General features: G+C 41.7%; 3 protein-coding genes across 10 annotated transcripts; all 3 read left to right on the top strand.

The window, feature by feature from the left end:
• The first annotated feature begins 2,046 nt into the window (after window positions 1-2,046).
• On the top strand, window positions 2,047-7,834 carry hjv (hemojuvelin BMP co-receptor). 3 transcript variants are annotated; one of them, XM_047036332.1, is made up of 5 exons: window positions 2,047-2,292; window positions 4,606-4,723; window positions 4,941-5,073; window positions 5,411-5,904; window positions 6,093-7,834. In XM_047036332.1, exons 3-5 carry the CDS (start codon window positions 4,986-4,988, stop codon window positions 6,756-6,758), a joined length of 1,248 nt encoding a protein of 415 aa, XP_046892288.1. In that variant the 5' UTR covers window positions 2,047-2,292; window positions 4,606-4,723; window positions 4,941-4,985; the 3' UTR covers window positions 6,759-7,834. The 3 variants fall into 3 exon arrangements, with proteins under 3 accessions (XP_046892288.1, XP_046892280.1, XP_046892293.1); XM_047036324.1 differs by having other exon boundaries at window positions 4,937-5,073; XM_047036337.1 differs by lacking the exon at window positions 2,047-2,292 and adding an exon at window positions 3,952-4,244 and having other exon boundaries at window positions 4,937-5,073.
• A 1,337-nt stretch (window positions 7,835-9,171) lies between these two features.
• Window positions 9,172-13,150, top strand: LOC124477046 (B-cell receptor CD22-like). The gene is made up of 7 exons (XM_047034570.1): window positions 9,172-9,775; window positions 10,266-10,616; window positions 10,695-10,958; window positions 11,194-11,287; window positions 11,871-11,922; window positions 12,036-12,172; window positions 12,524-13,150. The coding sequence occupies exons 1-7, from the start codon at window positions 9,706-9,708 to the stop codon at window positions 12,579-12,581; spliced, it is 1,026 nt and encodes a 341-aa protein (XP_046890526.1). The 5' UTR covers window positions 9,172-9,705; the 3' UTR covers window positions 12,582-13,150.
• A 2,887-nt stretch (window positions 13,151-16,037) lies between these two features.
• LOC124480523 (myelin-associated glycoprotein-like) lies at window positions 16,038-20,027 on the top strand. Of its 6 annotated transcripts, none has more exons than XM_047039961.1 (7): window positions 16,038-16,486; window positions 16,653-17,003; window positions 17,115-17,345; window positions 17,693-17,786; window positions 18,083-18,146; window positions 18,509-18,599; window positions 19,096-20,021. In XM_047039961.1, the coding sequence occupies exons 1-6, from the start codon at window positions 16,417-16,419 to the stop codon at window positions 18,593-18,595; spliced, it is 897 nt and encodes a 298-aa protein (XP_046895917.1). In that variant the 5' UTR covers window positions 16,038-16,416; the 3' UTR covers window positions 18,596-18,599; window positions 19,096-20,021. The 6 variants fall into 6 exon arrangements, with proteins under 6 accessions (XP_046895917.1, XP_046895880.1, XP_046895908.1 ...); XM_047039924.1 differs by having other exon boundaries at window positions 16,047-16,486; window positions 17,082-17,345; XM_047039952.1 differs by having other exon boundaries at window positions 16,048-16,486; window positions 17,082-17,345; window positions 18,083-18,134; window positions 19,799-20,027.
• Window positions 20,028-20,271: the final 244 nt, after the last annotated feature.

Raw genomic sequence — 20,271 nt, 5'->3', positions numbered from 1 at the left:
TTGTATACTCCTATTTAGTTCTCAGTCGAAGGAATTCTGTTCTTCTGCGTAAGAGCTTGGTAAAGTACTGCATTTCAACGGTATGGATTATGAAACTGTATGGAACTATAATGTTACTTTTAGAGCACGTCCTTCGGTTTGCCCCAGTTTTTAATACTACTACTACACGGTGTACTAATACTAATATTAAAGTTAAACTCAAGAGCAATTTATTTCCCTGTTTTTATACTTTTATACTCACTGTAGCCTACTCCATCCACAGCTAACAGGAAGACCCAGGTGGTGGAGTCCCCAAGGTCTGGGAGGCCGGGACGAGTGCAATATTGGGAGGGCATCGTACAACAGTGCACCCCATCCCATACCTGCCTGGCCATGGGAGAGGTCCAGGAAAGTTCTGTATCCTCCCAAATATTTCTGCTTCTGTTGATATTCCATGGTTCCCTCTCTGGGACATACCAGAGACTCAATTACTTAATACAATAAAATATCATCATATATAATCTGTTGTCATATTCTTCGACCAGTTTAATACGTCCGCATCCATTCTAAGGCCAGCCAGCCCTCACACACAAACACACGCACACACACACACCCTGCTGCACGCAAGCTCTCTCTCTTTCACACGCACACACAAACGCACACACAAACACATCCAGATCCAATGAATAATCTAACAACATGCTCATACAGTAACCACAGCAACAGGTCTCCAAGCAATTTAGGGAATCTGTGTAACAAAACTAATAGGTTACGTTTTACTTTGAGGAAAAGTAGATTACATTCATACGTGATGGAACAAGTAATTTAAGTTACAGTAAAAACAAACACTGTCATATGTGTTCTTCTAATGACACATAAGTTACATACATGAAGATGTGAAGGACATCCAAATGACGGTGACTTTCAGAACACAGAATAAAATATAAAACGTTTAAAACACTTACCTTGTGTTTTATTTGAAGCGTTCTATTTGAAGATAATACACACTTAGACAATAAACCTATTACAACTGCCAAAATAGTTGCAGCTTTCATGCTTAAAGCTGTTAGTATGTCCAGGGGAGATTTCCTATACATTTTCCAACTAAATCTAACGTCCAAGATAGTTACAGGATTTCTTGCCTTTTCCTAGTGTCCCTCACAATGGACCTCGCGCTCAACATAGCCAGGGCATGGGCTGCGGGCCCCGCCTCTACACATTCAAACAAAGGCCACTAGGCAATGTTCACTGAGGCATGGAGTTGCCCCTCTTAAGGGCTATAACTTCGGACATTCTCTTCAGTTGAGAAAACACGTCCGCCTAACCCAGACTGCACCTCACATTATTGTTGGAGTAGCCTACTCGCCCCTGAATTTAGCCTATAATTGTTCTGAACTGCAATCCTTTATTGCCCATAGTTTACAACTGAGTTATTGTACTCATTCCTATCATATCGCGAGCTCCCATGATATTCAAAGTACAGTGGCAACTGTTTTCACACGATAATTTAGATTACTCTTTATTTACTTATTGCTAACATACAGTTATTTTTTGTAGCCTGTAGTTACACTTGCATTCTAGTTTTTATGGGTGCAATTCTGAATAGCATCGCGATGAGGGTATTGGTGTGTCTTGAAACTTCACTTCCACCTGTTGTGGAAACTTTGGCACTGCAGTCCTGTCAACGCGGGGAGGGGGGCACAATGAATGCATTCTCCATAAAAATGTTCAATTTACTGAGGATATTGGCATCTGATACATTTTAAAACCATTACTTTAACTTTGCATTTTTATTGATTGGCAATCAAGTGACACTACCTGAATGTCTATAATTCTATATTCCAAATATAGAAAATGAGAAATGTCTGCTTGTTCTATTTTCTTTTCATTGAAGAACAAACCACGTAGGGACCTATCCGGTATAGGACGCAGATCTAGATGTTCATCAGATTACCAAAAATAATAATTCCATACGAAACTATTCCAGCAACAACAGGTAGGTTGCAAATAGAACAGGTTGCCATGTCCGCTGTAATAGTTTTAAATAGCTCCCGATGCTTAGTTGGAAGTGTGTGTGCACAGCGGGCAGTTGTTGCGCGGACAGCAGGTGTTCATTGCGTGTGATTTATTTAGCACTCGTGGAACAACACAAAAATCGCACTAGTTTGTGAACAGACAACAAGATAGGAAGTAGCCTAAAAGGGGCTCCAGAGGAACTGCTTAGACGGGGAGTCGTTGTCGGGAGTACTCTAGGACTGGTGGTACAGCAGTGTGGTGTGGAGGGAGTGTCGTGTCTCTGCATAACTTCCAAAGGTGAGTCTGGGCGACAATTCACTTTCCTGTAGATTGTGCATGGTCGATATAGTGCTTCTCCCTCTCAATTCTCTCTCAAACATTTTAGAACATTGGTTCACCTCAAAATAACCATAATTAATAATGGCCATCTATGTTGAAAGCAATGGTTTATCGTTCATTTGAAAGTTAAAATGTTTTAATAATCTCGTAAAACGTTTAATAGTCTTGCACTAAAGCATATGCAGGCCTAAGCCATAAATGATTCATATCATCTAGTTTTTTGGGGAAACCAATGTCAAATAGCAGCCTTATGATAACCTGTTCAACATGACAGAATCTGATAAAAAAAATGCCAGAATTATTTGAGAGTTTCAAAACAACTATCTGTTCTGTGCTGATAACCCCTGAGCAACAGCAGATTAGATAGGGTAGATTGACAAGAAAACCGCAAAGTATATTCTAAGAGAAAAGACAGCACACTTTAGAATGACACACACTTTGTTCTGTAACTTTGTCCAAAAGAATGTCCTTTTCAGAACTTGAGGATTGACAGAAAACAATCTATCCTTCTGTGTGTTGGTGTTGACATGTAACCTCATTGATATCATACAAGGCGTTGACAGAAACATACCTGACCCACGTATCCCCACTCCCCACCTTATCTCCATGGTGATGTCATGAGTCAGCAATGGGTCAGCAGTGTCAATCTTTGGCAGTGTAGTCTGAGTGTGTGTGTGGGTGGGCGTGTTGAGGTAATGTGGGGTCTGTAGGGGGACGTAGGGGTAAGTGTGTGTGTGTGTGTGTGGGGGGGGGAGCGGGATATGTAGGAGGTACTGTGTGGGGTGTACGGAGTAGTATGTGTAAGGGGAGGAAGGGTATGTGTGTTTGGAGGGGTAGTGTAAGTTGTGTGTGTATGTGTGTGTGTGTGGAGGGGGCGGGGGTAGTGTGTGTTTGCAGAGGAATAGTGTGCATGTGCATGGGGGGGCATGTTGTTCATGTTAGGGTCAGGTGAGGGTTAAGGTTTTGTTGCCTCAAAAAGTACCAGGTTTGTGTTTAATTTGCAGATGACTGTCAGTGTTGATGAACACCCAGTTGCTAATTTATCATCTGAACAAACAAAGCCTCATACTTGGACGGCCCTAAAAAAAAGGAAAAACGTAAATGAGAACTGGGCCTAGCAACAACTAACGAGAATAAGGCCAGGGCCTATACAAGAAAAACAAATCTAAATGAGGATTTATTTTAAGTGTAAATGGTAAATCCTCATGTCCTGCCTAGCTCTCTCTCTTCCATTCTGTGAATGTCCAAGCAGCCATTGGCACACCTGCTCCTCTCCCCCCACCCACCCCCCTGCTCTTCCTATCTCCCTGCCTACCCTGCTCTTCTCCCCCTCACCCCCTGCTCTTCCTCCTCCCTCCCCCTTCCCCACATTCCCTGCTTTTCCTCCTTCCTGCTCTTCCTCTCCCTCTTCCCTGATATTTCTACATAGGGAAGGGACACAGTGTATAGAGGTCAGCAGGGAGTATATTTAGACAGCTCTATTTCTGCCCCTGCCACTCCTGTAACTACCCCTCTCGGATGCACACATACTGTACGCACACTACCTCCCCCCTTCAAAACACACACACAAACACACTTGCTACCCCACCCAACACACACACTGACCCCTCCAGCGCACACATACACACTACCTCCCTCAGCCCACACACACATAAACACACTATCTCCACCAGCGCACTTAGCCCTAACAGACAGACACACAGGCAATATCTGAAATACAACAGTTCATTTCTACCCAAATAGAGAAATAGTTAGACTTCACAGAGAGACATGTTGAGGTTTCAGTTCATACACTCCTTGTTTACTTTCTGTTAACTACGGGCAAACAGAGAAGGGAGAAGAGTCCACATTTGGAGTTTTGTTGTGGCTATGTGGCTTTAATGCGCAGTTTTTCTTGACAAGGTAACAAGGTAAATGCAACTCAAAACGATTGTGAACTTTGTGAAATACTTGTGGTCTAGCTAAGTAATTTTCTTGTTTTGTGATGAGGATTTGTCCTGTTACAGAATTCCATAACAAAATGAACTGCATTTTGCCATGACAGATACAAGGCCAATGAACTCTAAGTTCTGAGTAAACATGTAGCATGAAGCTCAGAGGACAAGCAATTCTACATATTTATCAATGATGTGTTAATACACTAAAATAGGTTTTGTACGATAAACACATGACAAAGATCAAATGAACAAGAATAGTCTTTACCAAGTAGAGTTAGTTTATGGAGTAAACTATTGTAATTGTTCTATTGACTAATAGAATGTTTGTAAACAGGTTATCCACTTGTTATTGGCCAAGCTGAAAGTGGACCATGTAAAATCGCTGTTAATGGGTCCTCTAAAGATTCCCTGGCCCCCCTCACCATCTCACAGTTAGCATCTTTGGAATTAAGGTACTGGCTCAAATAATATGTGTTACACAGTGTGACGTTTTGTTTGTTATGATCACTTGTGAAACTAATTTATCCCCCCTTACCTATAGTAATGTTTGGTCTGACATGAATGGAAAGACAAGGGCATATTTGATTCTACTCACATGTTACCAATCAGATCTGATCAGTGCTTTCTCAGGATATCCTCTGATATTTAAAAGTATTTTGTGGTAGGCAGATTGTGTGCTGGGTGTGGTAAGCAGCCTTGAGAGGCTGGGAGTGGATGGGAACCCTCTGGATGGACTACACATGGCTGTCATGGAGACGAATTGCAGTAGCATTACTGCTGGCTTCCCTAGGCTGCCTTCAAGGTAGTTTTTGTCTTTAATGTTTTTGTTTTGCTGTACTAATTGTAGGTGGAAATACCTTCTGTTATCCATTTTCTCAAATGAAATAAGGTGGGTGCTAGCTTTAACATCAGACATACATAGTATGTTGATTTGCACTTTTTTTCCTTTTTTTAAAATGTATGGTTAGGGTTATGTATTTGTGTCCTTACTGATGCTGACCTTCATGTGATTGTGGGATGATACAGTTAATATATCTGTTCAAGTTTATCATTTTCATTAGTGGATGAAATGTTGTGAGACATTGTAACTCCATGGTGCATTACAGTAAGATGTAATGCTGCCTTCCCTTTGCCCTCAGTTCAGGCATCCTGCCGCATTCTCAGGTGCAACTCTGAGTTTGTGGCCGCTACGGGGGGCGGGGGCAGCAGGGAGGGGGCCAGGAATGCAGATTACTGCAGCGCCCTGCGCTCTTTCGACCAATGCACCCGGCGCAGTGCAAGGGCCTGCCGTGGAGACTTGGTCTACCACTCAGCTGTGCAAGGCATCGAGGACCTCCTCATACAGTATCGCTGCCCCAAAGAGGGGCCCACCGCCCAGCCGAGGCCCCTGCCCCAAGCCCCCATCTCTGGAGATGCCTGTCTCTACGAGAAGGGCTTTTTACAGCGTGAAGGTCGGGCTCCAGAGTATGTCCACTGTGGGGTGTTTGGGGACCCTCATGTGAGAACGTTTCGAGATGAGTTCCAGACCTGTTCTGTGCAAGGAAGCTGGCCGTTAATAGACAATGAATACCTCTATGTGCAGGCCACCAGTGCACCCATGACAGAAGGGGGCCACGCGTCAACCCTGACAAAGGTGGGTCGTCCTCACGCTCTGTTGTCACTCAGTTGTGTCCATGATCTTTTCATAAGCATTACTAGACTATCAGAACATTATCTGGTCAAATCAGTGAGGCTTACATAAACCATTGAAGATCTGGTGGAGCCAAAAGTTAGGTACTCTATGGAACCACCCATATCTTAAATACCTACTGGTCCCTACAGATAACCATCATCTTCAAGAACTGGCGCCAGTGTATCGAGCAGCAGATCTACCAGGCTGAGCTGGACAACGTTCCAGCGGCCTTCGTGGATGGCTCGGTGACCAGTGGCGAGAGGCGTGGCCAGCATAGCCTGAGTGTCCGCTCCCAGAGCCCCGGGCGCCATGCTGAGATAGCCGCCGCCCACATCGCCACCATCCTGGTGGTGCGTCAAAGCGGCCGCTCCCTGGGTCTTTCCGTACGCACGCCGCGCGCCATCGCCGACGCCTTCACGCCCGAGCAGGACCTGCAACTCTGTGTGTGGGGATGCCCGGCTTCACAGCGACTGGAGACTTTAGCCTCTTACCTGTCCTTGTCCTCCTCCTCCCTTTCCTCCACCAAACCCTCCATAGTCGGCCCAGCACACTGTGCGGCCCTGCTTCCAGCCAAGGATGTTTACTACCAGGCCTGCCTGTTTGACCTCCTGGCCACAGGGGACCTCAACTCCAGCATGGCCTCTGTCGCCGCCCTGGAGGACGCCCGGGGAATGATTATCGACCCTGAGAAGGTGCATCTGTTGCCTGTCACTGCGGCAGGGGACAGACTCACATCGTCTCTGTCTGTGGTCCTGGCTGTGACATTACTGGCACAATGGACCAGAACACTATGGGGGGGGGGGGGGTCTGTGTAAATGCTGGTGGTGAAGGGGTAGAAAAGCCATACAGAGACAACAGAGACACTGCTCTATCTGTCAGATGGGAATGCATATTTTGATACATGACTCATGGTGTGGGTCTGTCAGAGTGTGGGGACATCTAAGGATCTCAGGCCTGTGTTCATCCTTCAGGGAATACATACAGACACATCAACACCTGTTGATAAAGGGTGTTGAGTGTTGTGTTTATATTTTTTGCAAAAGTACATTATAGAATTTTCAACCTCATTTTCCTACAATTCAGTGTTGTACTTTATTTAATGTAAACAGCATATTACAGTGGAATCTGTGGTAACCTGGTATTACTAATGTCGATGTAAGTTATTGTGTGTGTTGTGTCGGTGTGATGTCTCGGTTTTAAAGTTTTGTTGAATGCAGTCTCTGTATCTATATTTGTAAAAAAAATAGATAGGGGCATGTTTGCTATGACCTCAATATCAGCCAGTTGTGTTTACATTTTACTTATTTAACTGACGCTTTTATCCGAAGTAACGTGCAAATAGTGCATGTAGAAAGTACAGGCAAAGATCAAGAATCTGCAAGGCATAGTTCTACAGTATTTCAGTGGTCAGAGTCAAGGATAAGTCTGTATTTACAAAGTAACCACATCTCAGCTAACAGGCACGGTGAACAAGAATAATAAATAATGTGTAGGCCTACTGAATAATTCTGAATGATACATTGTACTAATACTACGATAACACTACAGTGAAACAATAACATGTATAAATTGCTTAAGTAAATAACAATAATAACATCTTGGTTACAGTTGCTAACGTATGGTGAACAAAAATAATAGTACTACAATGCAACAATAACATTTCAATTCCTCAACCCACTCTAGTCTTACAAATGCATCTCAGTTATAGTAGGCTAGTAGGCTTACTTAGTAAAGTGCAGTGCCTAGTAGGTTGCAACCGAAACAATATTGTATGTTACGTAAGTGGAACATTGACCAGTGATTGTAGTTTCATGCTAGATGGTGATGAAGAAAGTGTTTAGTCCGTCTCTTCATAAACGGAGTGACTAAGTTCAGTTGAGTTCTGGATTTCAGTAAGTATTATCAATCTGCAAGTTGGGAGAGAAAACCAGACCTCTGACAATAAATGACAACACAACACCAGGGAGTCAGATGGCTGAGCGGTGAGGAAGTCGGCCTAGTAATCAGAAGGTTGCCGGATCGATGCGCCGCGGCACATGATGTTGTGTCCTTGGGCAAGGCACTTCACCCTACTTGCCTCGGGGGGAATGTCCCTGTACTTACTGTAAGTCGCTCTGGATAAGAGCGTCTGCCGTAAATGTAAATGCTTAGGTCTCAATGATGTCTCTCTTATAAAGCCTTTGACCCTAATACGATGACCGCCCACCTTCTGTGCTTGGTCTAAAGAAAACCCAAACAACACTTGATACAGTTACAATTCAAACAAAATAAAATCCCAATAAGATTTCTGTTCAAAAGAGAAAAAACTTTAAACATGCATAGAAAAATAACATATACATTTCCTTGTTTGGTTCACCCCTGGTCTGTATCTGTAAAACCATAACTCTCTGTTAACAGATCCTTTACCTCAGATCAAGAATACAGATTATGTTACATTCTTTTTCAATACTTCACGCGACCAGGGTTCTTGTACGCTATCAGAGTTTGCCAACTCTGACCAAGACAAAGTAAAAATAGCAAGTCAACTAATGACCCAAATTTACTAAACCAAAACTCTAATATTATCTTCTTCCTGTTGAAGCCTGGTCTGCTAAGACCAGGCTCCCAACTGAACGTCACATTCAAAGTTCTTAAATTGTTTACGTTGCCAGCATCGCAGAGGGACAGCAGGTGCACCAAGCATAAAGCAGTCCGTGAATGTTTTTTTATTTTTTTTAAAGGATCCCCCTACCTTTTTGGTTTTTGCGCGTCACGGGTTCTGCTTTACACTGGTGCCGCCGTGGGTCTCTCCTGGATCTGGTTCTGCAATCCTGCTGACAACGCCAATTGATGAAGAAAGTGTTTAGTCCATCTCTTCATAAACGGAGTGACTAAGTTCAGTTGAGTTCTGGATTTTGAGTAAGTATTATCAATCTGCAGATTGGGAGAGAAAACCAGACCTCTGACAATAAATGACAACACACCAGGCTTAGGTCTCAATGATGTTTCTCTCAGCCCTGAAGGCTGGAAGACCATCTTTTATAGCACAAGAATGTAAACATAGATAGTGACAGTCAGGCAGTAATGACGTTACAACAGTCTCAGAGAAAAGAGATTCACAGCTCCCAACACATGACAACTCTCAGACCAGAGAGTTCATAGTTGGAGCTCTCCTTGTTGTCATGACAAGGAAAGTTTACCCAGCACTTTCTCCTGATCCCAAACATCTATTAACCCTGACACATAGACACAATCTACTCTTATTACTGTAATAGCAAGCTTACATGAGAACATACTAAGTAGTATCCCATGACTAGTTTTATTGATTAGTAAATAATGTATGCACACAGGAAATCGCAACTTCTTCCACAATGGTTAAACTACACAATCAAACTAATAAAAAGTGCAGGGAAGGGAAAACGTTGTAGGTTTTGCAGAAAGTGAAAATCTGCGAGTTGCTTTGGGTGCTCTTCGGCCGAAAAACTGTTCCTGGTAAAAGCTTAGTTAAAAAGGAACTCTGAAAGTGTGCAATAGTAGAACAGTTTAACATAATTTCCGTGTTTTTCAACCACTTCCTATGTTTATCTTTTTTTGCATTACGTAACACTGTGATCTATTCTGCTGGTACTGGAGAGTGAGAAGAAGGGTAGGGTGGAGAGGGAAGACGAGAGGCAGAGAGATAGAGAGAAGAGTAGAAAGGGTTGACAAACTTGGTAGAAAAAGGAGAGAAAAGTAGAGAGAATAGGAGAAGGTAGAGAGAATAGGTAGAAGGAAAAGAGTGCCATGAGAACAATACCAGTGGGGTCCAGGGACAGACAGAACCTCTGGATCTGGGTTCTCCTCCTCCTGACTGGTAAGTATGGAACACATACTGTAGTGTACTGTACTGTACTGTACTGTACTGTGCTATACTATACTAAACTATAGTATACTATACTATTTTATACTATAGAAGATACGTCTGAACACACTTACAGTAACACTGATGAGATCAAACCAACACTGTATACTGGAAAATAGTTTGAGAACATGAAATATTGCTGTTGGTTATATTTTACACAATTAGAGAACTGACAGTTTTTGCTGGGTAGTTCTATTCTGAAAATACTGTATCAGTTTACCAATTTAAAATAATGGATGTGAGTCCTGCAATGTTAGTTTATATATATATATATATGTATATATATATATACTGTATATATATAAAATATAACCCACCAAATCATTTTAATAATGTACACACTGAATATCACATTGACTGCCAAAAGACTAAAAATAAATAAGAATGAATCAAAATTACATTTTGTGCAGTAGCTTGTGATCAATACTTTGATACGTTACAGGTGTTTGGGGGGATGAAGGTTGGGAAGTGAAATATCCAGCTTCATTCTGTGCAATCAAAGGATCTACTGTTACCATCCCCTGCCGTTACAAGTACCCTGAAAAACATCATCCAGTTAGGGTTATCTGGTGCATAAACCATCCGATATGCCAGACTACCACTCCAAAATTTTACGACAGTAACTCCACCACTAATCATCCAGGTTTTAAATATATTGGAGACAAAAAGAACAACTGTACTTTACAGATTGAGAATATAAACACAACAGATTCCAAAACATATAGGTTCAGATTTGAAACAGATCCAAAAAATGCACACACAGGTCAATCAGGAGTACACATCGAAGTCAGAGGTGAGGATATTTTGCTTTCACATTTGATTCTCATCTAATATTCAATATGTTAACAGAGAGGTGTATTATTTCCTGTAGAAATTGACAACAACATTACGTTGGAGGTGACAGCTAGTGATGACAGAGTCTCTAAAGAGAGAGTCACCCTGAGCTGCACATCATCTTCACCCTGCATCTTCAACAACCTGAAGATCACCTGGTACCACAACAACACAATTTTACAGGCGACAGGTCCCACCCTAACCCTGAGTCCTGTTTCTCGGAGTGATGCTGGGAACTACTCCTGTGGTTTAGAAAGTAGCCCTTTCTTTCGCTCTGATGCATACAGTCTCCAAGTGGAGGGTGAGTAAGAAGTGCTGTTAATCCAGGCTGAATTTGGGAAAAAGGTATTTTGTAAGTTTAATAGTTTCCTATGGTATATTTTAAACTGTAAGTCGAGGTTGTGCATGTCCAGCCCTTAACCTTCCCCAATTCTAGGCTTTCCCTCTGTACAACATCTGGGGGAGATAGAATGGTGTAACCATAGCATAGCAACACATGATTAGAATGTCATTAGTAATCCCAGTTTCCTTCACAGATCCATCCAAACCTTCCATTGTTCTCATTGTTTTACCTGTCTTGCTGATTGTGCTGACCATCACGGTGGCTGCTACAATTCTTCTCATAAGGAGGTACGTCTTCCAATACAATATAATTATGATTCACAAAGGTATCTTACAGTTATAAGCGCAGCTAGTTCTGGCAGGGCAATCGGGCAGCGCGCGTCAGTCAGTGATCGGGGACGTAAGGCGTCTTACTCCACCTTCCTTACTCCTCCCACTACCACACCCATGTAGCAGCGCATATCCATTGGGCCACGTCCGATAAGGTGTCTTTAAAAGACGCGTGGATATGCACACACTCACCCCAGTCGTTGTATGATCAGTGCTGCTGCCACCCTCCACCGTCCCCTTCTCCCCCATTCTGTCTGTGTATCTATCCAACAGGGGGATTATATCTCTATTGCTCCCTGCCTCATATGTCATGTATGTATGTGTTGCATCGAGGAGGCAGGGAGTGCTTCCCTTAGATCATCCATTCCGCCAAAGTAAATCTACATGTCCATGTCATGTAACAATAAATGCTCAAATCTAATACGTGATTGTCTTGACTGAACTATATGAACCTTTTTTTAATTTGATTTCAGACGATACATAAAAAATGGATACACCAGAACATATTTAAAGGATGTGATCTCTCTCTTTTTTTCTTAAGGAGAAAAGCAGAAGACCCCAAAAAGGAGAAAAAGGATGGTGTCAGCACACTGGTCAGTTTAACACCCACGAACAATCAAAAGCACACACACGCACACACATGTGATGTTTCACTTTTTCCCTCTCTCTATCTTTAATTCTTTCTCTCTTTCTCTTTCTGATCAAGCCTGGAGATGCCATGTACAGCAGCATCAGAGAGACAACCCCACAAACTACAGGAAAGACAAGACATGACAACAACGCCCAGGAAGAGGAGGAAGTTAACTATGCCACTGTTCATTTCCAGCACAAGACGTCTTCAAGGTATTGTTGATGATGAGGAAGTTTGTTGATGCAATATCAGTGCTTCCTAGCAAACTGCAGACTGGCTCCTCTAGAGAAAGATCAGTGTTGCTGTAATGCACTAGCTTTTTTAGGCACATGGTGCATAAGAGATTTTTTACATTGAAATAATATTTTGACCCCAGAAAGCAGTTGTTGTTATAAGTAAATTACAGCTCAAATCAAGTGCATGTGACATATTTATTGAAATATTTGTGAATTGTGTTGAACAGGCCTGGTTGATTTATATACTGTATATGTTTAGTCTTGTAGGATGAAAATATGAACATCTGCTACTTTAATTACAATTTGTTTTGTGTATTTTGCTTATAGACCTGCTAATATCAAGCAGGAAGAGGATCCTGTCATCTATAGCTCAGTGTCCAGGTAGTGAACATACAGTACATATCTCTGTAGCTCAGTGTCCAGGTACTGAAGATAACTCTACAGCACAGTTTCATAATGGGTTACTGTAAGAATGACCATTAAGCAACTGCTTTGTCAAAGTTATCCCTGATAGTAACACATTGGGTCTTTTATTGAGTTTTAGCATTTGTAAAGTGCTAAAAAAAATAAAACCAACATAACACTTGGTTGTCTCAAGTATGTGCAATTAATGGGTGTCTTTCAATAAATATCTGTCCAACTTTGTTTTTGCCACAACTATGAGACTACCCTCTTTCAGGCCTTTGAGAATCAACCCTTGTCTTTTCTGATAAGGTGAAAAGGGGCAGAATGACAGTAACTTGATTCACCTTGTATTTTACTGTATCTGTGTGGATGTCAGTGAAGAGCATTTGAAGGCGTACTATTCAGCCAAGCCATGTCATCCTGCAGCCTGGACTACTTTTTCCATCCAATCTGCTTATCTTGCACTGTAATATTTAGAAATAATGTCTGTATTATCTTTGTTTTTCATGTTTAAACACATAAATAAAGATTCCTTACTTGATTACGTAATGAGGTCCAAGGATCTATTTGAAGTGTTTTATATCAATTTACTGTGTAAATGATAAATAATGACTTATAAGATCTTGATACATTTAGTCTGCAATCACACATGAAAACCACATTTGCACATAAAAAGATTAAAAGCAACAATTAACTTTTTCCCAAGGCCCTTAGCTAGTGCTCATTCTCCTGGAAAGGACTCCTTGCTGCCCTGAAAGGGTTAAACATAAACAAACTTCCGCTGATAATTCAACACTGGCCTACTGATATTGCTATTATGTATCAGTTCAATAAGCCATACAACGTGTTTCACAAATATTGACACTTACAGTTTTTTGCAATTGTTACGTAACACACGTTTCTCAAAACAATGACGGCTATCTCAAAACTGCACACACAAAACTGAAAACCTCACACACAAAATACTTAACCTGACACTCCCTTTGCAAGATGACTCTTTGCCATCAAATCTCTTACCTGTTCACAAAATGTAACTTGTGTTCTCATTTGGTACACACAGCCATATTTTCAAATGACACACACATACCATTCATAACAGTACACACAACTAAGCATTTGCTGCACACTACCAAGCATTCACAGCACACTGTAGTGCAAAATTGAAAACACAATTATAGAAATGGAACACACCATATGAATGACAATGACTCTGGAGAATGAGCCATTTCTCCTTTTGTAAAATGTCTCAGTGTAAGCCGACTTTTTTCATAGTTAAACATAAAACAGCACACAAATATGCTGTTTTATTTCTGAACAGTACACAACTGTCAACAGGCCTGCTCAACCCCCCCGCCTCCCTTGCTCACAAAAATGTGTTAGGCATCACGCCTCTGGTTCCTGTCTGGCCATGGGGCCTCATCCACATCACAGGCGATGTTCTCCCTGTCCAAGCAGCGTTGGAAGAAACGCCACGAGTGGCGCATGAAGCCCTGACAGGCTTCAACAGTCACATCGCCACAAGCTTCCTCCATGGCCTGGAGCAGTGGGACCCGGCCCTGTGGGTCCCGTTCGTATACCTTCCACCTCCAAGCTGAAAAGAACTCCTCAATGGTTGGACCCTCTGGCCAGCCTCTCTCATGCTCAAACCATGGTTGAGCACATGGTCTACCAGAGTGGCTCGAATCTCATTAGATATGACTGTTCTTCAGGAAAGGAGAATAAGGTGGAAGGTATATAACCTAAAAATAGGTGGGTGGTTCTGGAACCACTCACGTACTTCCGGTGGAAGCTCACATTGTCCCAGATGACAACGTGATTGATCAGCTGTGGGTCATTTATCTAGCCAGGTGGTACCAGCAGGTCATGCAGGCCATCCAGGAAGGCGATGAGACAGGCAGTGTCATAGGCCCCTAGGTGGGCATGACGGTGCAGGATCCCATGGTGGTTCATTGCAGCACACATAGTGATGTTCCCACCACGCTGGCTGGGGACCTCAACAATGGGGCGTTGGCCAATGACATTTCCCGGTGCCTCCTCTTCACCAGGTTGAATCCAACTTGTAGATGTATTCATACAGCTCATTGGCTGTGTCATGCTCCTGGATCCGCTGAAACAGACAGCATGAGAAGTAAGGTTCCACACTGTATTCTTTTGATATGCAGTATTACAGTACACAAGGCAAATAGATTTTGTACTTGTTCTCCATCCTGTAGGTTCTAATGATGGCAGCCACTGTGAAGCGGCTGAGATTTGGTTGGACCCTCTGGCCAGCTAGCCTGGCTGCCAGCCCAACTTCTCCCCGCCCCCCAAAAAATTGGGTCGGGAAGTTGGGTCTGGAGGGTCTCGTATTGGGGACCAACTACAGAAAACCAGAATCTGGGCGAACAAATGAAATTGCCAGGGCGGGCTTTATACGATGATGGACAGATGATCAACAGTAACGTAATCACCCACGTCACAAAAGAGCGCTTAAGTTGAATTTGTTTTGAACAAACATGGCTACCGCTGGAGATCTGGGATGTTATGATTCTGCCATCGAGTCTGTTTTAGAAGACATCGACAGCGCATTAATTTTGAAAGAGGAACAGAGAGACGCAACCAAGGCATTTGTCGATGGAAAATATGTTTTTGCCGTCCTTCCTACGGGATTCGGTAAAAGTTTAATTTATCAGCTGGCCCCGATGGTCGCGAAGAAGATGGGACACAATGAAAACCCAGTGGCCATTGTGGTTTCTCCTTTTCTTTTGTGGAGTTGTAATCCTAAACGGAGAACTTGTTCGTATATGCATTGCCCTTTATTGTTTCGCTCAAAAAGGTTGACCGTGTGAACAAGTACTCAAGTACTACCCTAAAATTAATTTTACAAAAATCGTTTGTATTCATTCTTCAAGCATACTTCAAGTCTGCTGGCAGTTTAGTTCTGTTGACAACAACTATGCAGCGCTTAACATACGTCACATACTCTGTTGCTCTGATTGGTTGTAGATCTATCAAATTGAACGAAGAGGCATTTGTTTTCCAGGCTCGTTTGAAACACGCCCTGTAGTCAAAGCCCAACGGAGAGTTCTCAGACTCATTTTCTGACTAGAATTATGAGTATGACAACGTCAGGCTACTGGCCAGCCTCCCTTATGCTCAAACCATGGTTGAGCACATGGTCAACCACAGTGGCCCAAATCTCATTAGAGATGACCTCTCTCCTTCTTTCTCCTCCTCCTCCTTCTTCTCCTTGTCCTCCTCTTCCTCAAAGTCCTCCTCTTCATCCTTGTCCTCCTCCTACTACTTTTCCTCCTCCTCTTCCTTATCTCTGTCCTTATACTCCTCTACCTGCTACTCCTCCTCCCCCTTGTCCCCTCCTTCTTGTCCTCCTCCTCCTCCTCTCACTCTCACCCCTCTCCTTCTTTGGTAGTCGATCTATTCAAAGTTCTCCATTGTTCACCAAACAAAACAGAGGCTCAAGGCACTTTTATGCTGCAGTCCTGATTGCAAATTGCTCAACAGACGTCAGAAGTGTAGAGATTTGAATATTTGTGTGTTGTAGGTTGATGCTTTGAAATTTTACTTGAGAAGTGTGTGCAAAAACTGAACTTGCTGAGTCTAATGCAGATAAGGGAGTGAAGTAGTGCGAAATTGGGTTGAGTAATTGGTACATGAAGTGAAGGTGTGAAACTTGTGACAACCACATCAACCACATCCTATATTTATCTTTTTTACATTAACACTGTGATCTATCTGCTGGTACTGGATAGTGAGAAGGGTGGAGACAGAAGAGGAGAAGGTAGAGAAAAGAGAATAGGTAAAAGGAAAAGAGTGCCATGAGAACAATATCAGTGGGGTCCAGGGACAGACAGGACCTCTGGATCTTGGTTCTACTCCTCCTGACTGGTAAGTGCGGAAGACATACTGTACTGTACTATATTATACTATAGAAGATATGTCTGGACACACTTACAATGAATGTGACATTGACTGCAAAAAATTCAAAATAATAAGAATGAATCAATAGAAATTTTGTGCAGTAGCTTGTGATCAACACTTTGATATTTTACAGGTGTTTGGGGGGATGAAGGTTGGGAAGTGAAATATCCAGCTTCATTCTGTGGAATCAAAGGATCTACTGTTACCATTCCCTGCCGTTACAAGTACCCTGAAAAATATCATCCAGTTAGGGTTATCTGGTGCATAACCCATACGATATGCCAGGGTACCACTCCAAAATTTTACGACAGTAACTTCACCACTAATCATCCAGGTTTTAAATATATTGGAGACAAAAAGAACAACTGTACTTTACAGATTGAGAATATAAACACAACAGATTCCAAAACATATAGGTTCAGATTTGAAACAGATCCAAAAAATGCACACACAGGTCAATCAGGAGTACACATCGAAGTCAGAGGTGAGGATATTTTGCCTTCACATTTGATTCTCATCTAATATTCAATATGTTAACAGAGAGGTGTATTATTTCCTGTAGAAATTGACAACAACATTACGTTGGAGGTGACAGCTAGTGATGACAGAGCCTCTAAAGAGGGAGTTACACTGAGCTGCACATCATCTTCACCCTGCATCTTCAACAACCCGAAGATCACCTGGTACCAGAACAACACAATTTTACAGGCGAGAGGTCCCACCCTGACCCTGAGTCGTGTTTCTCTGAGTGATGCTGGGAACTACTCCTGTGGTATAGAAAGTAGCCCTTTCTCTCGCTCTGATGCATACAGTCTCCAAGTGGAGGGTGAGTAAAGTATCAGAGATGCTGTTCATCAAGCTGAACCCTAGTAGGAACTATGTCAGATGCTAAAAACATTCAGTGAATGTTAGCCTTCACTTATTGGGTGTTTTGTCTTGATGATTCCAAGATGTTAACCCTTTTGATGGGAAATCCGGAAAAATTGAGATCTCAGTATTATCTTTTCCAAATCACAGTAGTCTGAGACTAACAATACATCTCATTTATCATAAAACAAGTATTTGATGTGCAAGACATGAAACAAAAGTTTAATTTGAGGGTGTAAATTAGCATAGGGGGTGAAAAACCATTTGAAATTTGCAATCAATCACTCTTTTTTTTTTTTTTTACAGATATCCCAAAAACATTGACTGCTCCAGTTATGTTGGCAGTTCGTTTGACAGTGCTGGCCATTGCTACGGCAGTTACAATCATCATTGTGAGGAGGCAAGTCTTTAATAAAAATCTACTAATAGGTCACACAAAAACAATTGATTTCATAGCCTATTGTCTATCCTTTTTCCCTTGTATAACCTGAACATACAATGAATAGTGGACAATGTTGGCTGTACACAACTTACTTTTAATCAATTCTTTCCCAATTTGGTAACACTTAGCTTTGATGGTTGCTTCCTTTCTTAATAGAAAGTGTGCAATACAATATGCATGCTACAGTGAATATTTAAGGTATAATATAGTATTTGTCTAGGTTTTATCATACCTGTCTCTCTCTCTATTTTAAGGTTGAAAGCAAAATACCCAAATAAGGAGAACAGAGATAGCGTTGACACACCGGTCTGTCTCACAGTGTGTCTGACATATACACACACATTACAACACACAAATACACAACCACACTCAAACAAGTGCATGCACACAAACATGCAAGCACATCCAGAACCAAAAATGCACACATACAAACACAACCACATGCACACATACATATATACACACATGGCGATACCTGTCATAACATTAAGATGGTGATATATGTGGTCATAATTATTTGAGATCAATGAGTTAAATCACCAATCAGACAGTGACAGCCTACAAGTTTACAGCACATTAAACAAATTAAGGATTCTCACAATCTCTTTTAATTATCTTTCCTGTGTCTCACTGTGCCCCCCTTTTCTTTCTCTTTCTCTCTGTCTCTCTCTATGGTAAAGCCTGCAGATCCCATATACATCAACATGAGGGAGACTAACCCATCACCCAAAGGGGAGAGCAGACAGGATGTAAACACAGTCAAATGAAGAAGTAAGTTTTGTCACCATTCCTTTGCAACGATTACTCAAGGTTACTTCCTCTTTCCTTCATGTACTCTCCATGCTTTTTGGTGTTGCATTAATAGGGGCAGATGGACAGCAAACAAACTCAAAACCCTGCTAGATTTTTTGGTTTTAAATTCCCACTTTGATATCTAATTTCTTGTTATTTGTTTTAAATTTGACCTATCACAACCATACAAAACCATCTAGATGCTGTGAAACAAAAAGTCCTCTCGTCACTATTTGATAACTCACACATTCAAAGATGCCGTGGTTCAAATACATTCATAATATGTTTGTAAAGTTGTTTTCTTCAAAGTTTACATTTGTACTTTTAGAAACATCGAATTAAATCAATTGCTCCTGTAGGATTGCTGTTTGGGAATCTGGCTGATGTATTGAACAGCCTCTGCCCACAGCATCCTGTAAATTGGTTCCTAAGCCTGCTTAATCTAGGTTATTCTTTTATGTATTTTGCTCACCAGATAAGTGTGAGTGCCATGTAGGCTGAGGCCTTACTGCATTCTAACTGGACCTTCACTGGATTCACTCGGTTCGAATCAGGCTTTGGCCCTTTGCTGCATGTCTTCCTCTCTCTCAATGCCCTTTTTGTCACACTTCACTTTTAAACAATAAAGCATGGCAAATGTCCCCCCCCCGAAATAATATATATTTATTTACTGTGATCAAAGATGGATTACATAACACTACAGTGCTAAAGATCATTGGACACTTTATTCATGCTAAATGCACTAACCGCAAGTTCAAACGTTTTTCGCAAGTGCAAAGAAGAGAAGTTGGCTAAATGTGTTAGGCGCTCGATTTAGAACAACTTAGTGTTGCAACATCTAGATGAAGAATACATGTGAAAAAACGGACATGAAACAGTTACTTAGTTGATTGAGAGGAGTACGTTATAAATGTGTGCAACATATATATGTTTTTTTTTTGGTAAATACTAATATAATAGTACTGAATAGTATACCGCTAACAGGTTGTTTAACACTTTAATACACAATTGAAAACGTTCATATTCTAGTTTCCCTTTTTGTCATAATGTAAGGTGCTGTATTGTGAAGTAACAAACTGTGTTTACAGTTTATTCCACTAGGTGCCAGTAGACCAGGACAATTTGAGATGTGCCAAGACATAGCTTACTCAGCCAATCATAGTCTTCCTACATTTCAGCAGCTTGGAGTTACCCCTGGCCTTGTGACCAATTCATAAAAAACTCCTGACCACCAGAAGATATTCCATTTATATCCCTGACGTAGCAATAGCCTACCATGACATATGACAAATATCATTATGCTGTATAATAATGTAAGTAGTAATGTATATTAAAGGCAGGGTAATGTTGTTTTTGAGAAGCACGTTTTGACATATTTGTTGAAATAAACTTCACATCCTGATTATGAAAGGTTTGATCTGTGGGTGTTGTTGATTGTAATAAACACGGCCAATCAGGTCAGACCAGCATTAACATTGGATGGCATGGGACCGAATGCAATGATTGAATGGGCTACATGTCTGTCTGTCTGTCTGTCTGTCTGTCTGTCTGTCTGTCTGTCTGTCTGTCTGTCTGTCTGTCTACCCCCGGCAGTATTCGAGTTCATGTGTTTTGAAGCAGTGGCTTGGAATGGTTTGAATCCTTTCAAACA

The sequence above is a fragment of the Hypomesus transpacificus genome, chromosome 2 (assembly GCF_021917145.1).
Source record: "Hypomesus transpacificus isolate Combined female chromosome 2, fHypTra1, whole genome shotgun sequence".
In the NCBI taxonomy this organism is placed as follows: domain Eukaryota; kingdom Metazoa; phylum Chordata; class Actinopteri; order Osmeriformes; family Osmeridae; genus Hypomesus; species Hypomesus transpacificus.
The sequence above is the reverse complement of the archived record's forward strand: the minus strand, read 5'-3'. Positions and strand labels throughout refer to the sequence as shown.

Coding starts and splice junctions, on each gene's coding strand:
- hjv (XM_047036332.1), top strand. CDS start 4,986: ATGGGAACCCTCTGGATGGACTACACATGGCTGTCATGGAGACGAATT. Junction 5,074..5,410: donor TTCCCTAGGCTGCCTTCAAG/GTAGTTTTTGTC, acceptor CTTTGCCCTCAG/TTCAGGCATCCTGCCGCATT. Junction 5,905..6,092: donor ACGCGTCAACCCTGACAAAG/GTGGGTCGTCCT, acceptor TGGTCCCTACAG/ATAACCATCATCTTCAAGAA.
- LOC124477046 (XM_047034570.1), top strand. CDS start 9,706: ATGAGAACAATACCAGTGGGGTCCAGGGACAGACAGAACCTCTGGATC. Junction 10,617..10,694: donor AGTACACATCGAAGTCAGAG/GTGAGGATATTT, acceptor TATTTCCTGTAG/AAATTGACAACAACATTACG. Junction 12,173..12,523: donor CAGCACAAGACGTCTTCAAG/GTATTGTTGATG, acceptor TTTTGCTTATAG/ACCTGCTAATATCAAGCAGG.
- LOC124480523 (XM_047039924.1), top strand. CDS start 16,417: ATGAGAACAATATCAGTGGGGTCCAGGGACAGACAGGACCTCTGGATC. Junction 17,787..18,082: donor ACAATCATCATTGTGAGGAG/GCAAGTCTTTAA, acceptor CTCTATTTTAAG/GTTGAAAGCAAAATACCCAA. Junction 18,147..18,508: donor ACACACCGGTCTGTCTCACA/GTGTGTCTGACA, acceptor TCTATGGTAAAG/CCTGCAGATCCCATATACAT.